Source organism: Orcinus orca, chromosome 18 (assembly GCF_937001465.1).
Source record: "Orcinus orca chromosome 18, mOrcOrc1.1, whole genome shotgun sequence".
Taxonomy (NCBI): Eukaryota; Metazoa; Chordata; class Mammalia; order Artiodactyla; family Delphinidae; genus Orcinus; species Orcinus orca.
The window spans coordinates 67,435,584-67,458,616 of NC_064576.1; the positions used below are offsets into that span (position 1 = coordinate 67,435,584).

At 33.8% G+C, this 23,033-nt stretch overlaps 1 protein-coding gene across 5 annotated transcripts in view; it reads right to left on the reverse strand.

The window, feature by feature from the left end:
• NBEA (neurobeachin) overlaps positions 1-23,033 on the reverse strand; it is a 629,334-nt gene that overhangs the window by 398,574 nt on the left and 207,727 nt on the right. For all 5 annotated transcript variants that reach the window (XM_049701354.1, XM_033410053.2, XM_049701353.1 and 2 more), the window contains exons 25-29: positions 14,395-14,575; positions 12,160-12,290; positions 8,871-8,978; positions 4,870-5,038; positions 3,309-3,404 (exon numbers count right to left, since the gene is read on the reverse strand). In XM_049701354.1, the coding sequence (XP_049557311.1) occupies positions 3,309-3,404; positions 4,870-5,038; positions 8,871-8,978; positions 12,160-12,290; positions 14,395-14,575 (685 nt within the window). The remainder of the gene's footprint in view (positions 1-3,308; positions 3,405-4,869; positions 5,039-8,870; positions 8,979-12,159; positions 12,291-14,394; positions 14,576-23,033) is intronic.

A 23,033-nucleotide genomic window follows, 5' to 3' on the forward strand; every position in this document is an offset into this window, starting at 1 on the left:
CATTTTATACTTTTACCCAAAATGAAACTAGAAATGCTGTATCTTCAAAATATACCCTCAATGTTCATCAATACTCATTTCCAATAATTTATCCCATATAGTTATAATCAAACATAAATTATATTTCAATGAAAGAAATAGATTCCAGATCCATAAATTTTGTTTATACGTATCTCCTTTTAATGTAAAATAAAATACAAGACATTCTATCAAATACATAAAATGATAGGAGATAACTTTTCAAGATGAGCAAAATCAAGATCATTCTTAAGATAGAGATACTTCATTAATAACTATTATATAATAAATATTATTAAAATAATTTTTATTAAATTATGCAAGATATCATAGAAACTGTGTACTTCCAACATTCTAACTTTTATTTTTGTTCTTTCATCTTTTCTCACACTAAAAATACATGATGCAATCCTTTCCTGCTTGGAAGTACTAAGTTCATTAAACACAGTTTATATGTCTGACAAAGAGGCCAGTTCTACTAATTTTTTTTTTTTTTTGCGGTACGCGGGCCTCTCACTGCTGTGGCCTCTCCTGTTGAGGAGCACAGGCCCCGGATGCGCAGGCTCAGCAGCCATGGCTCACGGGCCCAGCCGCTCCACGGCATGTGGGATCTTCCTGGACCGGGGCACGAACCGTGTCCCCTGCATCGGCAGGCGGACTCTCAACCACTGCGCTACCAGGGAAGCCCAAGTTCTACTAATTTTTAAAGAGTGGAATGAAACTGGTTTCTTATCCTGTAAAAACACTAAGAATTGACTTTGTATTTCCAACATCATCAACAGAACTTTTCCTCTCAATAACCACTGCATGACAGCATGCAGTAACAGTTACTTACTATCACCTTCCATATTATCATATAATTAAAAGAATAGAGGGGCTTCCCTGGTGGCGCCGTGGTTGAGAGTCCGCCTGCCGATGCAGGGGACACGGTTCGTGCCCCGGTCCGGGAAGATCTCACATGCCGCGGAGCGGCTGGGCCCGTGAGCCATGGCCACTGAGCCTGCGCGTCCGGAGCCTGTGCTCCGCAACGGGAGAGGCCACAGCAGTGAGAGGCCCACGTATCGCAAAAAAAAAAAAAAAAAAAAAAAAAAAAGAATAGAAAATTTACCACATCGGCCTTAAAGTAATTCAAAATTTTATTATACCACTAAGACCATTATGCAGTTCAGCTAAAATTGTTTCATAGTAAACTTTTCTTGATAAAGAAAGCAGTGCATAGATATTTTGATGCAGGCGCCTTAATCAGGTTAACTACTCCAGAGTATATTCTAGTCACTGCAGTTAACCTTTTGGAACACACTTCACACAAAACAAATTCCAGACGACACTCCAATCTAATCTAATCTAATTTAGTCTAATCCTTCTTAGTTTATCCAACTCAGAGTTAGATGCCTTTGAAAGCAATAAAGCTGGAAAGAATTTTTCCTTTATTTCATCATTATGTCCAAAGTTTGCACATTTATGAAAAATATCTGTCCATTCATCAAGTTGTAATAAGAAATACTTTGCTGCTTTATTTGTTCTATAAGTTGTTCTTCCATATCATTAGCCAATGTATGAAGTACACTGAACGGTGGTATCATCTGGAGCTCAAGGCCCTCTCTAAAATTACTCTGGTTATTGGCAGAATTCAGTTCCTTGCCGGCAAGTGCTCTCAGCTCCTACAAGGTGGTCTCAGGTCTTTGCTGCATGGTCACCTCCATCTCAGCAATGAAAAACTTCCTTTATTTCAGATCCCTCTCACACTTTGAGGCTCTCTCATTTCCTCTTCCAAACCAGCCAGAGAAAACTCTCTGCCTTTACAGGGTTAATGTGATTAGGTCAGAGCTACCTGTATAATCACCTTTTCTTAAAAGCAACTGTGCTAAAAAGATGCAAATCACGTATCAAAGGAGAAGAAGAAAAAAGACAAGACTAAAAGACCCACAAAGCAATGAACCAACCCTTGAGTAGTTACAATGGATTGAATAACGTTCCCTCCAAATTCATGTCCCCCCAAAACCTGTGAATATGACCTTATTTGGAAATAGGGTCTTTGAAGATATAATCAAGTGAAAATGAGGTCAAACTGGATTAGAGAGGGGCCCATGTCCAATATGACTGGTATTCTTACAAAAAGAAGGAAATCTGGACACAGGCACAGAGAGAAGATGGTCATGTGAAGATGGAGACAGAGATTGGAGTTGATGCTCACACAAGCCAAGGAAAGCTGAGGATTGCCAGCACCCACCATAAGCCAGGAAGAAACAAGGAAGGATCCTCCCATAGAGCCCTCAGGGAGAGCACGGCCCTGCTGACACTTTGATTTGGACTTCTAGCCTCCAAAACTATGAGAGAATACATTTCTGTTTTAAGCCAAAAAAAAAAAAAAAAAAAAGAAGCAACTGTGCTAACATATATTAACCCTGTCACAATAGTAAAATCTATCATATTCACTGTCCCAGGAATTATGCAGGGTGTGTACACGGGAAAATCCTGGGGGGGGGCATAGTTTGGCTCACCTTTGTTCTGCACAGACTAATCTCATGTTAATCTTACCCAGAGACATCATTTTGGCTATTTTATTTTTCATCTCTAAGACTGCAAATTGGTTCTTTTACAAAAATCTTCCATTTTTCTTCACATTATGTTCACTTTTTCCTTTAAATTGAAAAACATCTTGAACATATTTATAATAGATGTTGGAATGCCCTTATCTGACGATTCTGCTATATCTATCCTTTCTGAATCTGTTTCTATTGACTGATTTTTTTCTTCTGCTTATGCATCACATTTTCTTGCTTCTTTGCACATTTAATGATTTTTTATTAGATGCTTAATGTTGAATTTTACATTGTTTGGTGAAGAATTTTTTTGTATTCCTTTAAAAAGAGTTGTAATTTTGTTCCGACAGAAAATTAAATAACTTATCAGTTTGATGCTTTCGAGGCTTGTTTTTCTCAACTTTTTTGTTGTCATTACATAGTAGCCTTCATTTTAGGGCTAATCTAGTCCCACTAATAAGACGTGACTCTTCTGCAATCTCCAGTGAATGCCACCACTGTGCATATTATTATACATATAATTAGGCAGCCTTAATTTGCAGATGATACTTAAAGAAATATAATGGAATATAAATATAAAAACTATATTTTGCTCTCAATAGCCAGGTATAAATACAACATATTATATCTTCTTGAAACCTGAGGTGTATGATTGTTTATAAACAATTAGATTATGGATGGTTATTGTATAACAATTTATGAAATTTAAGAATACCCAAACAGGTCAGGAGATGAGGTTAATATTACCTTTGTAAAATGAGTGGGCAAAGCTCTGCTCAGGAATTAACTTGGCAAGGAATCCATGGTTCAAACTTGGATGAGGGATAGATGGTATGACCACAACTGTGGAGAAAATTATGGAATCAAATTTGAGCCAGCATGTAACAACCTGCAACATGGTCCACTGAAGATCCAAGACAGTTCTATATCACTACAACATGCAAACATACTAGTAGTAAAGACCACATCTCTGGAGGAAGGAAAGAAGTTATGTATTTAAGAGAAAGGAAATAATATACTCGTTAAGTAGAGTAATTTTAGCAACATACACAACATACAACAAACAGAAGAAAATCAGAACTGGAAGGTTCACTAAAATATTGCTTGCTTTATACATATATGACTGTTATGCATGTATTAAAAATGAAGAAAGAGTTGATTAACATATAGAGTCTCAGGGTTTTAAATGGTCAAAAGACATAAACTGCAATGGTAGGATAACATTTAATTTGAAGAATAAAGTTAAAAGTAAAAGTATACTACAAAGAAATATCATGTTTACGTACTAAAAATAAATACAGCATGCAACAGCAAAGAATTATAGTTAAGTAGAATCTGTATTTCCACAACAGTGATAAAAAGTAAATGAGATATGATATGAATATGGAAAACAAAATGCAGAGATTTGACCACTAATTTCTACTCACTTTTAAAAATATTCATTTAATTTGTATATCATATGTATTTATTTAGGAAAGATAATTTCTATTACAAATTAATCCAGTGGTACATGAAATAACCACTGGGTTACTAAGGTCACACTGCAAACAACAGAGAGATGTAAACACCCGGCAAGAAATGCAATTGATAAAAGGCTCCCCATGATATTAAAATATTAGTTGCCAGAAAATGTGTTTATCATTTCCAAGCAGAGTAGATAAAGCTGATAATGCATGAACTCCTACAACATGAGCATCTTCTATAGATGAGAAAGACAACATGATCCAAAATGGTTCACTGATGTCTAGAAGTCTTTGATTTTAGTTGAAGCAACTTTGGTATAAAGTTTAGAATGTATGTTTGTTTATTATAAATCTCTGACAGAATATTTAGATACTGAAATAACTATACACAATGAATGAAAGAAAGAAAGGAAAGAAAGAAAGAAAGAAAGAAAAAGAAAGAAAGAAAGAAGGAAAGAAAGAGGGATGCTATCTTTGATCTTGGGTATAAAGATTTACACTTTGGCTTATTGTTGATATTGAACTACTCTATAAGGACCTCCTACTTTCATATGTTTATAAAGTTTAAAATTATACATTTAAAATATATGAGTTATTTGCATATTAAACAGTAGTATAAATGATTTGTATTAATAGAAAAATTAAAACCAAAACTCTCTGATAAAATGAAATATCATTCTACATTTTTGTGTAATCAAAGAATATTAAATCGGCATTTATATACCACCTACTTATAAATACTTGAGGTGATTATGAATAGAACCAGTTTAAATCTAGATGTAAAATGAAATAAAAAGGAGATAAATGATGATGAAAATTCAAATAATTAGACAAATATTAAGTACCTGTACTTGTTGGTGAATTTATTTCTTGTCTGATGTTTCTACCTGGCTGGCTTCCAGTTCTTGCAGTCTCTCGCTGGGGTTCTAAAATGTCACGATACTTGGAAACCATCAGAACCGAAATGAAGTAAACAACAGCTAGAGCTAAGAACTGTGCTTGCTTGCTATCATCCTGCATAAAATGAAAAGGCAGTGTTGACACTCAAAACTTTTGAAGTATAAGTTCTTAGAGTACAAGAAACTATTGTTGTTTCATCTTCTTTATGGAGGCAAAATATGACTTGCTAAGTATACACTGCTATTTAATAAGTATCATCTAAGTATAGATAAAAAACTCCATAAATATATCATCTGATTTACAGGTTGGAATGTAATTTCATAAAATGAGAATGTTAAGATTTTGCTGAATATGCCACAAAATTTTATTCTTTGTCCTCTCCACTACTAGTATCTACTACTTCCATAACAGAGAATGCATATTTATAAGATATGCAGATAGCACAAGCTTGAAAAGAATAATTTAACATCTGAATAAAAAAAAGACAAGAGTTTCAAATATACTTTCAAGTAACTGAAAAAAAATTAACAGAATAAAATTACAATTGGAATACATATACAATTCTAACATACCACTACCTGAGCAGGAAACAATATGAGTAAACTAGGGGAGGTGTAAAAATGGGGGAGCATGAAGCCTGAATTGTTTACAAGTTCAATATGAGCTAAAAGTGTGATATGGCAGCTTAAGAAAAAGCTAACACAATGCCTGACACATAACAGATAAAAAGAAGTAACAGCACCACTATTTTCCTCTGGAAAAATGAGGTTATTTTTCCAGTGCAGAATTGGGAGCCAATATTTGAGGCTCCCAATTTCCAAAGCTCAATGACAAAATGAAATTTTTCCAGAGGAGAGCAGCAACGTGGTAAAAGGTCTGAAAAAGACTGACCAAGTTAGGATAAAGCGGTAATAGTTTTAAAAAAGCAGATTGCTGTCTAGTAGAGAAGATAACTTTAAAATAAGTATGCTTTGCAAAAATATAAAGAGCCATATAACCTTGAGAGCTCTATCCAAAAAGCCTAAATAATCATCATATAGGGAAAAATTGTTAATGGACAAATTTAAATGACCTCTAATACTATTTCCAGATTAGACTATATCCAAGTCATCATATATAGATGGTTATTAAGCCTTTTTTCTAAGCTAGGTTAAAAGTGATACTCAAGCCAAAACTGCAAGTAACTACCTTGGCCCATAGATAACATAGAAATAAGGAAAACAAACATGCATTAAAGTCTAGTAACGCCATAAACAGGCACTTTACATTACTACTTCATTTAGGTGCAATGTGAGCAAGATTCAAAATTTATGTGCATTTGTTAGAAAAAAAAGACAATGAGAAATATTTACTGACGATTTAATACTATGAAACAGAATTAGTACAGGTAACGCAGAAAATGACCAAACTCCATTAAATTTGTTCTGAAATATCATGAATTTAGTATTTCATACTCTGTGGGTAACAGACAGCTTTTATATATATAATTTTTCCTTAAAGACCTAATTTTTTATCTCATGTGGTTTTGAAATTAAGGCAATTAAAAATGACTATTGATTCGTAAAAATTTCAAAAGTTAAGGAGAAATCTTACTGTAATTTCTACAATTGACTATAAAATATAGCAATTGTAAAACACTTCCAAATTTTGGAGATTATTTAAAATGAAAATAAAAGTGTACCTTAGAATTTACGAAATGTGGTAAAAAAGAGAGTGCTTTGCAAAGATCTACCTTGGGATTCTGACTCGACCTCACACTAGCTGTGTGATCTTAATGTTTTTGAGTCTTAGCTTTCTCTTAACCTTTTACTGAAAGCTGAGGTAATACATACTAAGTGTCTGATACACAGTATAAACTCAATGAACACAAATTATGTTACCTCCCTGATGTTTGGAAGGTACACCTGGGAACACTAATTCCCTTCCTTCAGGAAGAAAGCTAATAAGCACACTGTTGGGTTATCCAGTATAGTTACAAAACATCTATAGATACTAGAAAAATTATGATAATCCACCACAATAACCTGATTCAGAATTTACTAACAATTTAAATGCAATGTCACACTTAACATAAACCCCTTCCATGTTAGGTTCGAATGGGTCTCTTGGAGATGAAAACATACTCCATGTTTAAATCATCTGTCATTAAAAAAAATTCTTTCCACAACATGTTTTTTTCAGGATGAATAATTCGCATTTCTAAATGGTTAAACTGTTAGTGAGTAATTTTTTTTCCCAAGTCCAAATTCAAGTCCAGATTATAGAGTTACTCACAGCATGATTTTTGTACTATTATATGTTTTATCTCCTATTTTTAAAAATTCCTTTATTTTTTATTAACTATAAAAGCAATACAGGTTTACTACAGAAAATATGGAAATACAAAAAAAGTACAAAATAAAAACTGTTTACCTAGAGATAATCACTGGTAGCACTTGGGTGCTTTTTTCCAGACTTTTTAAAAAAAGGTGAACATGTGCATGTAGGTACACTTGGCATACAAATGCAATATTTGCGTAGTATAAGTATTTTTGCATACTGCTGCTTTCCCTTGAAATATATCATGAGCATTTTACATGTCACTAAGTTTCCCTCAAAAATATGATGTTAATAGCTGCACAGTTTCTTGTTAAATGAATATACTATGATTTATTAAGCTCTATATTGGATATTTACAATGTTATCAATTTTCCTGAAGGCAACTCTGATGAGCACATGGGCTTAAATAGCTTAAGGAGAACCACTGGGTAATAGCATCAATATTTATAAGAGTTTTAACACATGTTGGTAAAGAGCTTTCCAAAAAGTTTATTCAACTTCTATTCCTACCAGTGATAAGTCATAGAGCATGTTTCAATGCATCCTTGTAATGACAGGTACTATTATTTAAATTTTTTAGTTTATTTAATGGTAAAATATTTATCTCACTCTTGTTTTAAATTTGCATTTCTTTGACTGCTGGTTATACTGACTTTTAAATCATATGTTTGTTACCTTATTTTCATATTTTACATCCATTGCTTATTTTTCTGTTGGTATGGTTGTAATTTTCTTAGTGATTTATAAGCACTGACATATACTAAAGAGTGAGAATTTTTCTATAATATATTCCTACCATGCAGTATTATGCTGTATGACTTAAATATATTTTAACCACTTTCTCAAGTACAAAGTACTCTATCCAATTTATTATTAAATGTAAATTTAAAACATAAACTTCCTTCTATGTTTCATAAATCATCAATTAAAATAAGAAAAACAGAATCCAAAATGGCTGATAAACAACAACTATACTAAGGAGTACTGCCAATATTGCATCTGCTGTGAAATGCTGTGTATGTTTCTACACAATTTGTGGAAAGGCCAATCTCATCTATCCTTACTTTGGATAAGTGATCATATAATTGGAGGGTTCCATGAAACCGTTTCCTTAAGCTATCTTTTCAATAAGCTTTATTAAGCAAACTTTCTAACTCAAATTCCCATTGATATCTACATTTTAAAATGCAGATTCTTATCTCAAAAGTAATTGCCCCCCAAATGTAACTGCCAATAACACCTTAATGAATTAATCCCTTTTATCCATAATACAAGGAACATTGATATTAGCAAAATATTCAGTACCTAGAGATGGAGCAAGGAATACTGAAAGAGAGGAATAGGTGATTCAAGATAAAGTCAAGTATAATTTTCAAAGTTATCCCTATTCTTAGTATCCATACAAAAATTAAATAAAAATTTAACATCATTAAAAAAATAACATATCAATAAGCTTTCAGAGAAAGCTAAGCTCATCCATTTTACAAACAGAAGCATGTTATATATCTACAATCCCTGACACTAGGACATTTAGTTTTAATATGCAGCTTTCTTATAAAATTTAAATTATTTTACACAAATGACAGTGGAAAGTTTTTTCCTGGGAAATCAAGCAGGCATAACTTACCACATCCCGAAAGACAACTGCACGAAGGCGATTGATATCAACATCCTGAAGAAGTCTATCAGGATCCTTAATCGGAGAAAGGTTACCTGGAACATTCTCTAGTGGAGTCTTAAAAAAAAAGAGAGAATTGTGAAAAAATAGTATAATACAGAAACTTATATAGCAGTATAATTTCTAAAACCTTTAATTTAGTCATTAAACTGGCCACATTCTTTACCTCCTCCCTTCATTGAACAACATTTATTGACAACAATATGCTATTACAAGGCACTTTTTCTGTTCTCTTCTACTCTTGTCATGGTTTCGCTTACTAGTGTTCTTATTCTTTATCAGCATAGCTACCACTATAGACAAAGAAAGGCTAGAAGATTATGGCATAAAAGATATTAATCTTATACTCTGGGCTCAAATCTCTGCTGTGTGACCTCAAGCTTGTTAGTAAATTTTTCTGAGCCTCACATTCCCTACCTCCAGTTAATAAGTCTCTAAGTCATCGCGTTCATTTATCCATCATGCTTTTATAATGTATGAAATTATTACGTTACATTATTACATGAGATTTCACATGTGAAAGCATTTCATGATCTACAAAATGTTAGAAAGGTGAGTAAAAAAAAAAAACTTTAGTCGTGGCGTTAATATTAAAGCTGAAAGACATTAAAGATCATTACCACCAAAATCCTTTTTATAGCTGAAGACACAAAAATCCACACATTTTAGGTAACATGTCACATAACAAACTTGCAAGACAACAAAGAGCCATGAAACTCAATCTAGTACTTTTTCACTTACATAATATGTTAAGAATTGTGTGGATTAGATTATATATGTAAAGTACCAAATACAATTCCTGCATATAAAGTAACCTGTTACTCTAACTAATTAATAATAAATAAGTCTCCTTCTGTTTCTCTGTAAACCTGAATTATTCTATTTCACTCTTAAGATGACTGACTCCTCTGCAGCACAGAATAGTGAAAAGAGTATGGTATTTGAAGGTTGATAATTATTTGGCTTCCATTACAATTCCAAGACTAACCAGCCATATAACCTTAGGTGAGATACTTAACCTCTCAGAACCTCAGCTTTAATATGTAAAAATAGGCTAATAATCTTTATCAGAGAAAGATTAAAGAAATAATATACTATTCATAGCATAGATGGAAACTTTGTACATATTTTAATTTATATACTATTTTACAGTTTACAAAGTACTTCTATGTCCATAATCTAATTCGAGACGTTTTTATAGGAAAAGCTTGTATTACTGCTCCTTTTTAGAAAGTATAAAAAATGAGGTGCAAAGAAACCATGTGGCTAATACAAGTTCACTCAGGTTAGTAACACACCAAAATTAACTAAGGTTTACTTACTCAAGTGTCACATTAAAAATGAATAAAAATAGGGAAGAAAAAAAAAAAAACAACTCTCCATTGATTCTCTATTCTGAAACGTGTTTTCTTACCAAGTCAACTTTTCCCTAATATTTCTATATCCATCACTTATAATCCATCTTTCATTGCCAAGGTTCTTGCTAGAGAGACACTGACTAGCTCAACTAAATTACTATGGATTTCCCTCTCACTGCGCTTTTTTGTCCATGTTCTACAATCAGTGTACTACTTGGCTTGACAAGCTTGAAATGTTCCCTATTATCTTCTGAATTAAGTAGACACCTTTAAGATCTAAGCTCTCAAAAATACTAACTTATTTATTCATTTCATGATATATATATTGAATGGCTAACTGCTAGAGAGAGGAAGGAAATTAGTATTAATTGAATGTTCACTGCATTTCTGGAATTACTAAGTACTTTAACGCATTATTGCTTTTTATTTAATTCATACAAACACCTTATACATTAAGATATATATATGTATATATACATATTCATTTTAAAGACTGGAAAACTGTCTTCCAGTCTTTAAAATGAAAAACTGAGGCACAAGAGACTAAGGAATGTGTCTTGGTTCATAAAACCAGTAAGTGGTAGAGCCAGGATACAAACTCAGAACTGTTTGATTCTAGAGTTTGTGCTGTGCGATATACGCTCTACAACTACAAAGATGTATAAGATACGAACATGCCCTCAAGTAACATACAGTCTCCTGTGCCTACACAAATAACATGAAGCATGACTGCTGATATGTTTCTAGTTAATTTTCTAAGCAATGAAGGGCTTTGTGGAGACTTGTCAGCAATAAAATAATATATGGTCTAATTATTTTAGGAATGTGTCTCTAACAGTAGTGAAAAAGAAAGACGCTACACTACAGATAAACTAAATGTGTGGCTGTTCTGCCTGAAAACTGCAGAAGTTTGAAGCCACAGAACTTTTTAAATGAATTAAACTTTTACTTCATGCCTTCATTTATTGAGCCTTCATTGTTTCAGTATCAAACATCTAATTACAAGTACTGTGAGTGACAAGAGACATTCCAGGTTTTATGAAAATATCAAACAGAGGAACTTCCCCTAGACTGGGTTGGCAGTGAAGGTATTAGAAAACATTTTCCTCAGAGAGTTGAACTTAAGCTAAAGCCGAGAGTGGAACAGAGTCACTGGGGTGAAAAATAAGGATGGACATTTCAAGAAAGGGGAAGCTATGTGTAAGTCTAAAGGTTAAAACAAATTCTGATGAACTGCATGAAGTCTACAGTGTGACTAAAATAAAATAGTAATAAATAAACAAGACAAAACAGTAAAAGCAAGGGTAAGGGATTCCAAGTTGTAGCTGAAGTAAGCAACAGTCAAGCATGCAGGACCTTAAGTCACATTACTGAAAGTCTGAAGTGATGCAAATGGTCAGTTGAACATACAATAAATAGAGCTAATTTAGAATGAGAATCACTGCTGCATTCCGAACTACTGTACACCATTCATTCATTTCATGGGCATTCAATATATTTTTGTTGACTATCATGGGAATTCTATCCCCAAAAGCATATCCATTTAAAAAGCGCATTATTCATATACTGAACTCTGTGAAAATATATGTAACTATTAAAAATAGTAATAATTAAGAACTTTTCAGTGCTATGAACTGATATAATCCTTCCTTATAAGAACCCTACGAGGTAGAAATTATTAGTATTTTCACTGAGTAACCAAAAATTACCAGTCTCAGAGACGTTAAGTAATCTTGATAATACAATTCTGAAGAAGAGAAGCCAGGACCAGAGCCTCCATCTGCCTGATTATCAAGCAATACCATGTCACTTTGTTCTCATGAACTTAAAAAAAAATTTTTTAAGGTACGTTGTATTTAACATAGAAGATGCTTAACTACCTTGGAAGCTGCTGAGGCAGTCACACCTTGGGGAGCTTCTTGAGGTTTACTGCTTGCATGTGAAGGTTTGTTCCCCCTGTCTCTCTGTCTCTGCCGACATTCTAAACAGTTTCTCACAGCAACACAGCAAACTATTTTAAAAAATGAAAGCATATTATTGATGTAAATTGCTGACTTTGACGTGTTTTAAAAAATTGCTTGGTTCTATTTTTTCTTTCTTTCCACTTTCTCCATCCCATTATTATTCTTAAAATCAACCAGATCAATAAATATTGTTTTAAATTAGGAAACACAGTAATGAAAAGTATACATAAAACATTCATGTAGTTAAAAAATAAAAACAAATTACCCATAAACTACCAACCAGCTGAAGAAACAGAATACTACAGGGTCTTTGAAGCTCCCAATATATCCTTCCTTATTCTATCCCTTTCCAACCTTCAAAATTCTGAAATTTATGGATCAATTAAAATTTTAAAAAAACTTATTCATATTTGATGATTTTTTTAAATAATAAGTCTCCTGCCCTTAAGTTGACTATCTTGGTGACTATATAGAGCACAGCTCCCCATTTCAGGCAATAACAGGGTACATCCATATAGTCAAGCCTCACAAGTCCCAATATCTACCTGTTTTCATGGTGGGAACATCAACCTTTGTCAACAAGCATTCAATAAGTACATTCTGTCTATTCACTTACTTATTTTAAGAAGCAGTAAAGCATAGTAATAAACAGTACAGATTTTGGAATCAGGCCACCTAAGTTTGAATCCTGGCTCTGCCACTTATGGGCTGTGTGATCTTGGGCCAGCTACTTAAACTACCTGTGCCTCAGTCTCCTCATGGTAAAATAAGTATAAACACAGTAACTTCCTTAGAGGACTGTTATGAGGACTAACTGAATCAATATATGAAAAGTGCTTAGAACAGTAAACAGCACATACATATAATTGTTTGCTTCATTATTATTCACTTATAAAACTTTCCTGTGGATGATAAAAAAAACAAATCTGCTAAGAATTATTAGGATAAAAATGAAATCAGCAGTAAAGCTTTGGAATATATTTAGAAATAAAAGTTCAGAATAACCAAATAAATGCAGTTTTCAAGATATCCGGGCATTTAAAAAAATATTTCTCTTTCTAACAAAGTTCAATCTGTAAGCTATTGTTAAATATCAATGGAAATGTCCATGATGGCCCACAGTAATTATTCCACACCTCTTGGCAGACAGAGAGATCTCCATGTGGTCAATCTTTCCCTTATAATGGAGATGAAATGACTCCTCTCAGGAAAATACAAAAATACAAAACAACATTAAAAAGTACATTTATTCCACCATTCTTAAATCAAGTTCTTATTCCGTCCTTGGATTAGAAACAACTTCTCCCCTACAACTATATATATATATATATTTTTTTTTACATAATTTTAAAAATTATGGATAAAAAGAATACATATCAAGAACATCCTCCCTATCAAATACCTTACTTTCTCATGTCCTCCCTGTTCACACTTGAAGGCAAGCATGAAAATAGTAGCCATTTTGGTCTGAAAACAGTAGTTGTCTGGTCCCCTGTAAAGACTAAATAATATAAATAATTTTTCCCTTTAAAAAAGGTAAGAGATGTAAGAATGATTCCTGCCTAAGGAGCTGGTCTAAATTTACTAAGAGTTTTCAGGACTAAATTTTATTTGTAACACAAGATAGCGGCAAAAAAAATCATAGGTATAGTAATGTTTATTAGTGTTAATGTTTATTAGTGTTATTAGGTACACTAATGTTTATTAATGTTAACTGTGCATTCTGAGAAACAGTGAGACTGGCATGGCCAATTTTATCCTTTAGCATTATATGTATAAAACTAGTTGTTGGTTTTCTGATACATTTGTGGGCCCAGGACAACTACCCTGTATTAGTTTACCAAAAATAAGGATTCATAAATATATTTACATTAAAATCACTTCAGTGAAAAAGGTTATTGTCCAACTGATTCTGAAAAAACTCAAAATATATTTGACTTTATTTCAAATTAGAATCCATTAAAGATCAATTCCATGAAATCTCCAAAGTGAAGATATTATAATTTTTTAATTTAGTAATTCTGAAGAATTACAAAATAATCTTTACATTACATAATCATCAAATTGTATCATTAATACTTTATGTATCACAGAGTATCAAAAAGTAATCTGTAATTATTTAACATGCACCGTTATTCTTAACAGACTTACCTAGCCTTAGGCACTGTCGCATTAAACCACCAGAAGACATGTTTTTTTCAGCTTCAATCTCACTAAAATTTAGAGAGCTGGCAAATACAAGTACATCAACCATAGCCATCAATCGACTGAGGAAAGTTACTGCTGTCTCAGCTGACATGCCTTGTGTCACTTCAATATTTTCCAATTCCGTCTTTAAAAAAGTAGAAGATTTAAATCTTGCTTAAAATTTGGAAATATAATACATGTACATACATACTGCAGGTTAACAGTAGTTTAGTTATTTTGTAAACAAAACAAGTTATAAATCATAAACTAATTCCATATATCATAAGAGCTAGTTATCAAATTTAATTAGCTTACCTATGAATTATCTTTAAAGGAAAAAATCTATTTTTAAAATCAATGTTAGATTTCAATATCATTACTTGTAAAAACTACATTCCAAACTTAAGATCATTTCATAAAGATATTTAGAAGTAATCACATGTATATATTTATACTAGTTTTGTTCTACTTTATTAGTTAACAAAGACATAAAACTCATATTTCTTTCCTAAAATCCTCATTCTCATTTATAAAAATATATGTGCTAATTTTTCTTTCCTATATATGTATGATGAGCAATAGGAAAGATATGTGGCGCTTTCATTTGACATCAAAGGGAGACAACTGTCAAATTATGACACTTTCTTATCCATTTCAGAATAAAGTGAAACCACTAGGTATCTTGTATGAACAATAAAAATCTAGGGTAAAAATACTCAAGATCATTAATTCCTCTACTGATATTAATTTGTGACACTAGCAATAAGAATCAGTAGCATTCTAGACTGGTGAAGCTGAACTTTCACTACACTATTGTCTATGGTAAAATATAATTTCCTGCTTTGAAAGGGAATGGTACAAAGCATTGTGTTTCATAAGATGTATAACTCTGTATTTTGTAAGCAATAGCAACATCTCTTTTTTCATTGTGCATTACATAACATTTTAATTATTTTGGTTCATTATGACTAGACCTCATTTTCTCAGTGCCTCAAAATCAGAGAAAAGTAAGGAATGCTTTATAAATAAAAAATACTACTGTTTAAATTTTCTGAAAATGGGCACACTAGCCATATGGATTAACCTTACTTCTGCACCAAATGATAAATTCAACGACAAGGTAAGCATATATCATAGGTATCTGCTCCTATTTAATGCTCCATTTGACATTATTTATAGCCATCATTCTACCTAGACATATCCCTACTCACGTTAACATGGAAATGTCAGCAGAAAACACTGATTAAAAAACGACCTCTTAAACACCTCTTGTGTACAACATGGGTAAGAAAAGAGACAGCTGGCTACTGCAAGCACTTTTATAACTAAACTATTATAAATGGAGTATAAAATGTAACAACCTTTCTCCCTTCTATTTAACATCAAAATAGAGTTAAAATCATTCTCTCTAAGAGGAGCTTGTAAATAGACAAAAAAAATTTTTTCAATTGTTGATTTACAACATTATGCCAATTCGGTATCCATGACCTAAAGAAATAATTAATTCATTACTTGGATTTTTTAAATAAAGATTCCTCATTTGCTAGCACTTCACTGATATACAGCATCATTTCATAGCATGAATTAAAAATCGGTGACCACAACACAATTGTTTATAATAAAAGTTTAAAAATTAATTTTATATAAAACCTCCTTTTAAAAGATCAGTTATCAATATAAGTGTTTTATAATGGAATGGAAGATCTGACCATTGCTTAGGTCCATTAAGCATTCTGAAAACTTTTCAAAATATTAGAATTTTAGGATATCTATAGATGTATTCTCAAAGAAATTCATCATTTTGAATTACTAAAATTATGGGAACTCTAACTCATTTTATTAGTTAATGATCTTATTTTGAAGTATTTTGCGATGTACAAGGCTTAAGCTTCAAAATGTTTTCATTTTTAATAAGTAAATTATAAACAGAAATTATAAACAGAATTATTAATCATCCATGAAATTTGCCACTGTTATTTTTGACTAAACAAAATAAAATTTTAAACTAAAAAGCATTCTTAACCAATAACCTAAAAGGGAGTTCTTATTAATTCTATATAATAGTAATTTATAAATATGATGAAATGTTATATAAACATCATGGCATAGGTTTAAAAATAAAGATTACCCACATATGATTATTATTAAATCTTAACATATATTCCAACCAATTTCCTTTCTTTGGAACCAGTTAAAATCTGATTGTACATATGACTGAAATATTATTGTATTCATTATATTCTGATAGTTTAGTCTAAAGATTAGTGTGAATAATAAAATAGTAGTTCATCAGTACACTGAGAAAATAATCCTTCTAATGAATCTTTTAAATATACCAAAGATATGCCTAATGTTAGATGGTATGGAAACTCAAAATATAACCAAGTCAAAAATTTCATAAATAAGCAAAAATAAAATTTAAAACTGAAAACCTGAAAATTACTGAAGTAATACTAACCTTAGAACCCTGGACATGCATTAGACAAAACAGACAACAGACCAAAAAAGTACAAGAAAAGCAAATTATTAAAATTAAATGAAAATACAATGTAAAATTGAAACACAAAATAATATATTAAAATTATATTTGATTATTTTATTAAAAGCAAAAATTCTCAGAAGAGATATTCATTTTATAAATTACATATGATTAAGATTAAATATCAAATAGACTTCTGTTTATATTTTTCATTAGAGTAACTGCCCAAATAATATATATGTAAATATAGTTCATATATTAGAAATGATGCATACTCTATTTTACAAAATCAGTTATCTTTTCCTAGAAGATGACCAAGGAAACATTTTAATAACTAAACTAATGTAATGTCTCTGTAAAAGCCCTAGCTCACTACCAGTTTAAGCAGAAATGACTTAGGAAAATAAACTGAACCAACCTTCTAGAATTTTCATTAAGGAATCATGCTATTTTGTTTCCTAAAATATTTGGAGCCCTTCCTACAGAACAAAATCCCCGGTAATTAATAAGATAATAAAATATTTGAGTGATTCTAACTTAAAAACCACTTTCCCTTGCTAGAACTTACTGATACACTAAATGAGGTCGCACGTGAACTAAGACAATTGCATAGATTTTGTACTAAGTTTCAGAGTATTATTAAGAATTATATTCAGTATATTAAAAATTTTTGGATAGAATTAAGTTTCATAATAAAAGTCAACAACTATTCTTATTCTTTGATTTCTGACATTATACGTGAGCATAAATTTCAAAATAAACTATTTTCAAGTAGTACAGGAGAACATATAAAAGCACCCTGAGAATACTAAAATATAATCAGTGTTATGAGATAAACAAAACACAAAGAAAATTAGTAGTTTTCCCAAATCTATTAGCTACATTTTCTAATAATGGTAAGAAAATATAAATTAAAATTAAGTCTTTGTCATCATTTTTTGACATAAAAAGTTCCTCTTCTTTCTCAGGATTATGAAACTATTAGGAAAGCCAGAAATATCAGTCTCTATTATTTTTCTATCAACAGAGAAAATGAAACCATACGTGACACTGAATGAAATTCTAAACATTCAGTGGACTGGATGGTTGACCAAAATGGTCAACTTAAAATCATTAAATGATTATGCAATTTGTAGTTGATCCATGTTTTGTTTATCTTCATTTTTTTCTCCAATTCCTTGTTTTCATTCATGACCAACTTGAACAATGTATAGAAAATAAATGAGAGGATGCAACTGACTAGTCACAGAAACATTAACTTCAAAACCTCAACAACAGTAACAAAAATAATGCTCCTTCCCCAAATCAAAGACTGGTCAGCCTACATACGAAGAGTTCTATTTCTTTCCCCTGACTACTTAAGTTAAAACTATTAGTCTAATTTAGAGACTTGAAACTATGTAATTTATTTTCTATGCTACATAAGATTTTAAATAATCTAGGTAAAACTGAAACTCCAATAAAGTCCTGCTTTTTCAATGAATATTAAGTTTGAGGTGGCATTATAACACAAATATTTGTATATCTATACTCTTTTTCTTTAAAGTTTCCACTGAAATATTTCCGTACAAGTAAGATAAAACAGCTCAAATTTTCTCACGTGATGCTACTGCAACAGCAATACACAAATGTCATCCTTAGTATGGATTACTGTATTCATATAAGGTCCCAGGGCAGAAAATAAACCACCACTATGCCAATGCCATGGAGAGAACAGACAAGACTACACCATTTTAGTTTTTTGCCATCAAAATGGATCACCCATAGTAACTAACTTGGTTCAAATATCCTATTTTAAACTTCAGAATTCTGAGTGTGACAGGCTTACTCTATAAATGGGAAGATCATTCCATCATAATACAATTCTGAATAAAAAGTTCCAAAAGGAAGTAAAGGAGGGAAACATTCAGTAAGAGTCATCTCCATCTAGTGGCATTGCCTAACTTAATTTTCAAAAACTCCCTGTGGGATAAGTAAAATTAACACCATTAAAATGAAGAAATTAAGGTTGACATCATTTCTAGTAAGTGGTAGAACCCAGGTTAAAATACACATTTATCCTATGCTAAAACCCATGTGCCTTCAATTAAATCATAACTTCAAGAAAAATCGTGTTTGAGTCTCACTGATTACTGGGAAACAAAAGTTTGCTTTCGATGAAAATGAGCAAATTATCTGAGATCCACACTTATACTGAAAAACAGAAAAGACATTTTCCTGGGTTGAGCTTTTTAATAGAAATTATAACGAATACTTAGCATTCTACTTACCTACTCAAAATTAAATACAATTTCAACATTAGACGTGTCAAATGCTAAAAATATTTAGTATGGCTGTATGGGAAAAGTTACATATCTTCTAATAAAACATAATGATCACAACCACCAGTGAAATTATGTTAAAAATTAAACTTTAATAAATGTTCATTAAGTCAAATGCAAGCTCTTATTTAACAGGAAAAATGAACTTATCTTAAGCTCTAACTATTGAATTTTTAATGATCAGGAGTAAGTAATGAAGTTTTACGCTATGACATTTGTATTTTATGTGAAAATGGTGCTGTAAGTCAGTGGTCAGCAAACTAGGACCTACAAGTCAAATATAAATAAAGGTTTATTGAAACACACCCACACCTACTCCTCTGTGTTACGATATATAGCTGCTTTTGCAAACAACAGCAAATTTCAATAGTTAGATACCATATAGCCCACAAACCCGAAAATATTTACTATATGATCCATACACAGAATAAATCTGTCAACCACTGTATACCATCATTACTCATATTTATTCCATAAATACATATCTGTATATAATGTATGAATATTCTGAAGAACTCCACAAACCTAAACAAAATTACAGATCACTCAAACATTAGTTTCAAATGTTTCTATCCCTCTTCATACAGGATTGAAATTCTAAAGGCATCTACATGACAATGTTTCCCTTTGGTAATCTGTATATTGCCAGTGTTTCCTTTTTCACTTATTCCACCCAAAATTCTCTTTTGGCTTTTTATATTTTAAATCTAAGTTAAAAAAAGTAACACGACATTGTTAATCAACTATACTCCGATAAACTTTTTTTTTTAAAACTCTAAGTTAAAAAGCTCCATATCTTCAGTTCTCATTTCTTTCTTTTTCTTTTTTTTTTTCTGTGATATGTGGGCCTCTCACTGTTGTGGCCTCTCCTGTTGCGGAGCACAGGCTCCGGACGCGCAGGCTCAGTGGCCATGGCTCACGGACCCAGCCGCTCCGCGGCATGTGGGACCTTCCCGGACCGGGGTACGAACCCATATCCCCTGCATCGGCAGGCGGACTCTCAACCACCAGGGAAGCCCTCATTTCTTTATTTATTCAACCTCTTCCTTCCTAACTCTTCCCCTCTACTACATTACAATTGTTAGCAAGAATATTATACAATAAAGTAATAGAAGATATTACTCAACAGTTGACACCAACCATGTTTTCTCCCAGTAGGAAGTGGGAGAAAAGGTTCTCGCTATTAGGAAGCAATTTATTCAAAGAACGTAAAATTAGCTATGTTGTACAACCAGGTATAGGTACAATCAGCTAATGGACCAAAATAACAGAAATATAGAGACAGAGACAATGAAGAAAAGTTTCTACAATTGAATGAATTCCAAAGTCTGTTGAGAACAGTCTAAGAAATAAGTACCATAGTTTCAAATTCCAAACTGCAGAGATCAAAACTGCACAGGTAATAATTTTGGCAGTAAAACCTCAAAATGTCAGTATCTTTACTGTATATTCATTATAAAATAAAAAATAAGCAGGGGGGATCGGGAAGATGGCAGAAGAGTAAGACGCGGAGATCACCTTCCTCCCCACAGATACACCAGAAATACATTTACACGTGGAACAACTCCTACAGAACACCTACGGAACGCTGGCAGAAGACCTCAGACCTCCCAAAAGGCAAAAAGTCCCCACGTACTTCGGTAGGGCAAAAGAAAAAAAGAATAAACAGAGAGAAAAGAATACGGACGGGACCTGCACCAGTAGGAGGGAGCTGTGAAGGAGGAAAGGTTTCCACACACCAGGAAGCCCCTTCGCGGGCGGAGACTGTGGGTGGCGGAGGGGGAAAGCTGCGGAGCCGCGGGGGAGAGCACAGCAACAGGGATGCAGAGGGCAAAGCGGAGACATTCCCGCACAGAGGATCGGTGCCAACCGGCACTCACCCGAGAGACTTGTCTGCTCACCTGCCAGGGCGGGCGGAGCTGGGAGCTGAGGCTCAGGCTTCGGTGTCGGAGCACTGGGAGAGGACTGGGGTTGGCGGCGTGAACACAGCCTGCAGGAGGTTAGTGCACCACGGCTAGCCGGGGGGTAGTCCGGGAAAAAGTCTGGACCTGCCGAAGAGGCAAGAGACTTTTTCTTCCCTCTCTGTTTCCCGGTGCGTGAGGAGACGGAATTAAGAGCGCTGCTTAAAGGAGCTCCAGAGACGGGCACGAGCCGCGGCTGAAAGCGCGGACCCAAGAGACAGACATGAGACGCTAAGGCTGCTGCTGCCGCCACCAAGAAGCCTGTGTGCGAGCACAGGTCACTATCCACACACCCCTTCCGGGGAGCCTGTGCAGCCCGCCACTGCTAGGGTCCCGGGATCCAGGGACAACTTCCCCGGAAGAAAGCACAGCGCGCCTCAGGTTGATGCAACATCACGCCGGCCTCTGCCACCGCAGGCCCGCTCCGCACTCCATGCCCCTCCCTCCCCTCCGGCCTGAATGAGCCAGAGTCCCGGAAGCAGCTGCTCCTTTAACCCCGTCCTGTCTGAGTGAAGAACAGATGCCCTCAGGCGACCTACACACAGAGGCAGGGCCAAATCCAAAGCTGAGCCCCTGGGAGCTGTGAGAACAAAGAAGAGAAAGGGAAATCTCTCCCAGCAGCCTCAGTAGCAGCAGATTAAAGCTCCACAGTCAACTTGATGAACCTGCATCTGTGGAATACATGAATAGACAACGAGTCATCCCAAATTAAGGAGGTGGACTTTGAGAGCAAGACTTATGATTTTTTTCCCCTTTTCCTCTTTTTGTGAGTGTGTATGCATATGCTTCTGTGTGAGATACTGTCTGTATAGCTTTGCTTCCACCATTTGTCCTAGGGTTCTATCAGTCTGTTTTTTTTTTTTTTTCATCTTTTTAAAAACAAATTTTTTTCTTAATAATTTTTTATTTTATTTTATCTTCTTTCTTTCTTTCTTTCCTTCCTTCCCTTCTCCCTCCCTCCCTCCCACCTTTCTTTCTTCTTTCTTCCTTCCTTCGTTTCTTTCTTTCTTTTTTCTTTTTCTACTTTTTCTCCCTTTTATTCTGAGCCGTGTGGATGAAAGGCTCTTGGTGCTGCAGCCAGGAATCACTGCTGTGCCTCTGAGGTGGGAGAGCCAACTTCAGGATACTGGTCCACATGAGACCTCCCAGCTCCACATAATATCAAATGGCAAAAATCTCCCAGAGATCTCCATTTCAACACCAGCACCCAGCTTCACTCAACGACCAGCAAGCTACAGTGCTGCACACCCTATGCCAAACAACTAGCAAGACAGGAACACAACCCCACCCATTAGCAGAGAGGCTGCCTAAAATCATAATAAGGCCACAGAACCCCAAAACACAGCACCAGAAGTGGACCTGCCCACCAGAAAGACAAGATCCAGCCTCATCCACCAGAACACAGGCACTAGTCCCCTCCACCAGGAAGCCTACACAACCCACTGAACCAACCTTAGCCACTGGGGACAGACACCCAAAACAACGGGAACTACGAACCTGCAGCCTGCAAAAAGGAGACCCCAAACACAGTAAGATAAGCAAAATGAAAAGACAGAAAAACACACAGCAGATGAAGGAGCAAGATAAAAACCCACCAGACCTAACAAATGAAGAGGAAATAGGCAGTCTACCTGAAAAGGAATTCAGAATAATGATAGTAAAGATGATCCAAGATCTTGGAAATAGAATAGACAAAATGCAAGAAACATTTAACAAGGACCTAGAAGAACTAAAGATGAAACAAGCAACGATGAACAACACAATAAATGAAATTAAAAATACTCTAGATGGGATCAATAGCAGAATAACTGAGGCAGAAGAACGGATAAGTGACCTGGAAGA